Source organism: Fulmarus glacialis, unplaced genomic scaffold (genome assembly GCF_000690835.1).
Source record: "Fulmarus glacialis isolate BGI_N327 unplaced genomic scaffold, ASM69083v1 scaffold6547, whole genome shotgun sequence".
NCBI classification, from domain to species: domain Eukaryota; kingdom Metazoa; phylum Chordata; class Aves; order Procellariiformes; family Procellariidae; genus Fulmarus; species Fulmarus glacialis.
This window is the reverse complement of record NW_009223713.1, coordinates 17,029-23,911: the sequence shown is the minus strand read 5'-3', so window position 1 is coordinate 23,911 and position 6,883 is coordinate 17,029. Positions and strand designations below refer to the sequence as shown.

The following is a 6,883-nucleotide window of genomic DNA, read 5'->3' as shown; positions in this document are numbered from 1 at the left end:
CACCGAGGAGAGCCGCACTGAAGTCTCCCTTCCTTACCCCAGCATCCCTGGGGGGCTCCACGGCACAGCAACACTAGACTGGGGCATTTGGCAGAGCAGCACTACAGAAATCGCTGTGTCTCCCACGAACAGGATAAAACAGGCTCTGAACACTCGAGCATCCTTTACTTGGTTAGATAACCAAACCTGCACAGCCTGTGTGAGAGCAGTGCACAGCAAGGTCAGGCTCAGGCCATGTGAAACTCAACATACTGGGCCTGTTCTTCCCTTGTGCGTATTGTCAAAGGAAAAAAGTGTGGGTTTATGTATTCATCAGCTTGGAGTCAAGGCTGATGATTGTGCTCTACAAGTTCCTCAGCTACAGCTGCAGCCAAAGCAATGTTACTCTTCAGCCTCCTTTTTCTAGTTACCAGTGCAGAGGTTCTTTGTGAGCAGAGCATCAGGAGATAAATTGTACAAGAAGTACCAAGCACAACACAAGTGCCTGTTCAGGCAAAGTGTCTAACAAACTGAAGTATACATGCCAAGTATTACGTCCAAACAAAATATAACTATATCCCTGTGAAAGAACAGCTGCTGTTATTAGATAATATTCATGGTTAAAACCAGCATGAAATAAAGGACAGGCTCCTTTATTAAATATATTAAATAAAGAACAGCTCCAGCAGGAGATAAATTGTACAAGAAGTACCAAGCACAACACAAGTGCCTGTTCAGGCAAAGTGTCTAACAAACTGAAGTATACATGCCAAGTATTACGTCCAAACAAAATATAACTATATCCCTGTGAAAGAACAGCTGCTGTTATTAGATAATATTCATGGTTAAAACCAGCATGAAATAAAGGACAGGCGGAGCTCCAGCTGTTCTCAGGAAAGGCAATTCCAACCTGGAAGAGTCTACTGCCCAGGGACTATGGCAAGAAATTCTCGGAAATCTCAGAGCAGAAGTTTAAACCGGAGTATGTCTTGATTAGATAAAGCTATTCAGAATGCATAAAAAGTTGTAAAGTTTGCTAGAGCAAGCATGATTTCATGTCACTGTGATGGATGGGCTAAAGAAGTCATGTGAAACAGATTACAGAACAGGGATTACAGAGGTTACTTCTGGGTCATATAGAGTTAATGAGTGAATTAATTAGGGTAAAATAACAAAGTATGCTTCAGAGATGCCTTTGGGAGCTGTTTCCCCAGGTGAATGCGCACCTTTCCTCACCTATCAGGACTTTCCATCTGGAAGTGCTGGATTTAGTTAAACCACACTTGTTTCTTTTCAAAAAGGACTTTGGCTTGTGGTAGGTCTGGTTTATCCAAGCATGCTCCCCCAGATAATTTTGAGAGGAGAAGGGGGGTACCAACTTCACAATGACAACTAGACCGGAAAACAGAAAATGCTGGAAAAATCCTTTGGTGATGGGAGCTGCCGTGGGGTAGCAGGAGGGCAGTCAACACTGGGGTCTGCCTGGGCAGCTTTTACCTCGCCCTGCCATCTGGCTTTATTCTCGTGCTTAACCTCAATGTTTTGGTCATTTGTCCTTTGCTTCCCCATTAAGACTGATTTCTTTCCTGTCCCCAGATGACAGCTGCGCTGAAACCTTCCCTCAGGGAGCTGCGGGGCCAGGAGCTGGATGCTGACTGCTGGGGTACAGAGCATTTGGCTACACAAATGTCTCTGCATTTGGGAGCGGAGGGCAGTTGGGGAACAAGCAGGCAAAGGGGTTTTTTTTTTTTTACATTTCTTCCAAACACTTTTAAGTTGAAAAAGTCACACAAGCAGAAGGGAAAGATTTTTTTTCCACACAAGCAGAAGGGAAAGAGCAGTGGTGTAACAGAGCCTTTAAGGAGCCCTAACAGATCCCTTGTGGAGCTCTAGCTGACACTTACACTAGTCCTCTAAATGGACGCATAGCTCCCATATACTGTGGAGGGAAGAAGAATTGTACTTGGTGGAAGGAGAAGATGGGGTTCAGGAGAAGCCCTCTCAGAGCCCTCAGGAGAAGCTGCGAGAAGGGGAAGACCCGTGGTCGCTCCTTGCTTGTGAGGGCTAAAGCTGAACTCCTTTTAGTCACTGTCCTCTCCTGCTCATGTTGTCTTGTTGTTGAAGCAAAGGTGCATTTTGGGAACTTCTTCAAATGGCTTGAATACATGTATCTGTTTGAGCTCCTTCAGAAAACCTGGCTGATTACCCTCCCGTTCTGTCAGTTGCCTCTCTTTCTCTCTTCCTTTCACTGATTTCTTCTATAACCTGTTTTATTAACACATCTTTTCAAGACAAAGTCTGCGATATCTGCACTGCAAAGAAGAGTTTTTGCTCAGGAACCTCCCAACAAGCCTCTAGATGAGGACCCCCCCAACGAAAAAACAAAACCAAAAAAAGTCATGATGTTTGGGTTTCTTTGCTACAGCAGATTTTTTTGATGAGCCACTTCAACCTCCTAATTTTCTTGCTTCTCGCCCTTCCAGCTTCTGGTGTATTTGAAAGAGGCCACACTATTACACCTTTCAACAAGTTGTCCCTCAAACTCTCTGCAGTCTGCCTTATTGCACTTTTCTGTTTAGCTTGCCACAGTTTTGGACTCTGCTCTGTTGCTCTTACTTGGTCACAACTTCAGCCTTCTTCCAGCATGATCAAGATTTTGTGTGGGAACTAAGGACTGCTGAAGGAAGAAACTGAGCAGAAGTAAGCCCTCGAAAACAGGCCACATTCATGAGAACTGGTGAAACAGCACAGCAGCCTGGGACTGGAAAGGGGATGGTTTCTTAAATGCCCTTCCCTTTGGCTTTACTAGTGAGAAGTTCCTTGTCAACACAGAAGACTAAACCAATGGACCAATTCAACAGTACAATCTTGAGGTTACAAAAAAAAAAAAACAAACCAACAAACCAGAAGAACGACACTGAGAAGAATTTCACAGGTAGGAGGTAGTGTTACCCTTCAGGATAGCCTCTAGAAACTGGTTGGGCCTCTACAAAATATGGTTCTAAAACATGGCATGATCCCTGCAGCATGCCTTCCACCCTGCAAGCTTGTTGAGAAAGCACTGGTTCTCCGGGCGAGAGAAACAGTGGTGCCTAAAGCCTTCAGGAGCCACCCTGCAAGGTACCCCCCAGGAATCCTGCTTTAACAACTCATGCATTGAGAACAGCACCAACAGCTGCAACAGATTTCATTCCTGGCCCATAGGAAAAGAAATGAGAAAATCCACAACACACTGCTATAGAAATGGCTCATTCCCAGGCACGGGGACGCATTTATTCAACCAAACAGCACTAACACTTCTGTGGAAACAGAAACTGTTTCCACACACGCACCATCCCAGGGAACTGTCAAGTGCAGATAAGCAATGTGATACAAGGTATTTTATAGCCACCTCACCAATCTGCCCCCTGGACTGGATTTTTTTTTTTTTAACTTTAAAAAGATGTTTTGTAGAAAATACTACAAGAGAATAAGAAGTATCTAGGGTGACAGGCATCACCTCTCACCTTTAGGTATTCCCCTACATGAAAAAATTGCTTCATCATTACAGAACTTGTTCCATTCTTTTTTCCCATTTTGGAGAACTAAGAGTCTTAAGGGTCTGGCTTTTGTTCTTCTTCATAGGAGGAGGCACCAAATATGACTGACAGCAGGAGCAGTCCATCCGTTGAAAACTTAGATAAATGTGTTGGTGAGAATGTCTTCCTGCTGCTGGTGGTGTAGGGTTCCAATGCCAACTGCTGGGGCTGGTAAAGGAGGTCTACTCACAAGACGGAGCTGAAATTTGAGTCAGGAGGAAATGATTAATGAAGCACAAGCATAGGATCGCATCCTGAGGTCCTCTGATGCCATGGTGATATCTACTGTCAGACACTGGGCAGTCCCAGCTGGAAGTAATGCAGGAAGTTATCCTCCACCTCCCGAAGACCATGGCTCCAAGAACATTATAGCGCACGATCTGCCAGAGCAAACAGCAGCTTTGGATTCTCTTCCTACTCACTTCAAGCATGTTGTTTCCTACCCGGGATCTTTCATCATCCTGTCTACTTAGACTAAACATCTGGTAAAAGAAAGCTCCAGTCCTTCTCATCACCACTAAATGGTGCTATAAAAAGCGTAAGTATCTTAAATTAGAACATATATTTGGTTTAGGCATCAGGATTAGTTTTTTGTGTAAGCACCACAGAATTTTGCATACAAGGAGAACTTTAAACTTCATTTTAAAGACTAAAACACCATGGGGACGTCTTACCTTAACGCCCAGCTGCTTTTCAAACCGTGGTGACACAAAGGACCATGGACCCATGTTCTGTGGTTCTTCCTGACTCCAGATGAAGACTAAAGGAAGGATAAGGGTACATTACAAATGCACATATTTATCTTTTCAAAGCTCAAGAAAAAGTTTTTTCTTTTGTAGCACCTCTGCCTTTTTTGTCTTGGCACTATCTTTGAAATGAAGGCTTACCAGATTGAATTCCCTTGCAGATCACAGCTTGCAGAAGTCAAACCAAAAGTATGTCCACCATTAGGGTATACTGTGGGTATATTCTGCTTTTCTACTGCCGTTTTCAAAAGCTACTTAAAGGACTGGACTGCAAAGACCAATGCAAAAAATGCCCCAAATGGTTCACTCCGATTTTCAGTAGTGCTTTATGCAAGCTAACAATAGCAGAGAGACAAGTTCTTTTAGCACAAGTGGTAAACATTTGTATTATCCCACTCCAGAAACACTAGATGTATGGGGGGGAGAGCAAAGAGGAAAAAGCCACTACAACTCTTCATCCTAAAAGACAGGCAACAGATTTAGTTCAGTACTTCAAAGAGTCTAGAAACACAAAGGTAAAAATCTGGCTGACCTTTCGCACGGCTGTATTTGCTCAACTCTTGCTGTAGAGCTTCCAGAGGGAAAGGACACAGTTCTTCAAGTCTCAGAATTGCTGTGTTGTGCTGTTTCTCTCCTAGTGTCTCTCTTTGCTTCACCAAAGCATAGTAATGTTTACCGGAACAGAGCACTACTTGGGTGACACTAAAGAAAAATAGGAATGTTTCCAAGTTTAGTGTTTTACAGAAACTCTATGCACAGTCATTTCACGCTTTCAACAAAAATAACCAGCCAAACTTTAAAGACAACTTTATGCAGCTAAATTGCTACCCTAGACCATCTTTTCTCTTCTTTGCCTTCCCTTCCCTCCCACTCCCCTTCAACAGTTGGCAAACTAGCCTTTGGGCACAGTATGCCAGAGCCCAGAGGTCCTGCTTCTTCAGTAATCCTGGGCAAGTTATCTTATAATGGGATTCATCTGTCTTAGCTTTAACTATCTAAAAATTAAACACCTAGTCAAAGCTAGTCATCTATGCGCGCTCCGTAGAGAATAAACCAGAGAGGGAGAAAAGTACCTCCAGAGGACAATGCTCTCCCATGCCAAAGAGGAACTGCCTGCTGGAGATACGCAATACCCTCCAGCAATCAGAGAGGTCTTGGCTGCCTAACCTTACTGGACAAAGGCAAGGAGACAAACCTCACCCTTTGCGCCTCACCATTCCACTTAAAAACAACAAGATGCTAAGATACTTCCAGCCTCTTGATTGTGGGTGAGGATGCAAACATCAGGGATGCTGTCAGACTCGAGTACTACTGTGACAAGGACCAGATAAGACCCTCAGGAGGGAAAAAAATGAAGGCCAGAATTAGCCATTGTGAACAGGATTCTCTGTAATATCTGAAGGGAGGGAGATATACACACACAATTTATTATTGCCCTAACTTCACTTCATCAGCCCAGGTGTTCCAACACCAGAACAAAAATTCTGCATCTCTTCACACAACAGCTGCTCCCAGTGACTGTTAGCTAATGGGCATGGTGCAGAATAGCGGCCATCAGATTAGTAACTATGGTCACAACCTCCCTGAAGGGGCAAGGGCTGAAAGCCTGAGCACTTTACTATTATGCAGACAGATATGGTAACTACCAACAAGTAAGCAGAAGAAAAGGAGAGAAACAAGTAAAACTAAGTCACCCACCATAAAACAGTATTTTCCCCCCAAAGTCACCTCTTTCATATCACCTCAAACTTGAGCTGGTATGTAGGAGAAAGGGACAGGACATCCTTTCTGAGCTTCTCCTCTAAGAAAGTAGACCTACCTTTTAGGATCTACTGAGGAGTCACCAATGACAGGCTTGAATGTTGTCCTTGGGGCCATTTCTTCAAAACTTGATACAGCGGCCTACATGGGGGAGAGTTGGAAGTTACCAAATCTTGCTGCCTTTTCCCTCAGGCCAGAGTTCGGGAGAGGATACCGAGACAGGGTTTTGGTAAGTGCAAAAGACACAACTCTCCCTCTCCCTCCCATCCCGCCGATGAAAGGTGGGGTGATAAGATTCCCAAGAACACCACCAGACCTAGAATCAATCCTACTTCTAGCTCACCTCCACCTAGCTTTAATCCTCAACCTATCCTGCCCCATACAGGCAAAATCCCATTGATTTGACCCCAAAACAGAGAGACGAGAACACAGAGGAAGAAAAGAACAAAGAGAAAGGGGAAGAGAACACAGAAGAGAGGGAAGAGGAGGAAGGAAAAAAAAGAAAAAGGAAAAGAAAGTTTTTCATCTTACAGGGAGCCTGAGTAACACTTTGGGAGAAGCAACAATGAGAGGTTTCCTGAAGTTTCGGACCATTTGTCGCCGGAGTAAATGGAAATACTGTGCTGGGGTGGTCGGATGCACAACTGACATGTTCACCTGGTCCCCATCAACTCCCTCTTCTGAGCTGTCACACATCTGCATAAGGGGAACATAGGCAATACCATATCAAGAAGCAAGTAGTGAGCCAAATATGCAAGAGAGAATACAGGCACATAAGGCATGCTGACTTATAGTATAATAATATGTCGTGGTTTAACC

General features: G+C 44.1%; 1 protein-coding gene across 1 annotated transcript in view; it reads right to left on the bottom strand.

Annotated features, from left to right (window-relative positions):
• Positions 1-3,218: 3,218 nt before the first annotated feature.
• Positions 3,219-6,883, bottom strand: part of DHTKD1 (dehydrogenase E1 and transketolase domain containing 1) — a gene marked incomplete at its 5' end in the record, with an annotated part of 20,265 nt that continues 16,600 nt past the window's right edge. The window contains 5 exons of the mRNA XM_009581885.1: positions 3,219-3,756; positions 4,232-4,317; positions 4,836-5,005; positions 6,123-6,205; positions 6,596-6,760. Coding sequence (XP_009580180.1) covers positions 3,655-3,756; positions 4,232-4,317; positions 4,836-5,005; positions 6,123-6,205; positions 6,596-6,760 — 606 coding nt within the window. The remainder of the gene's footprint in view (positions 3,757-4,231; positions 4,318-4,835; positions 5,006-6,122; positions 6,206-6,595; positions 6,761-6,883) is intronic.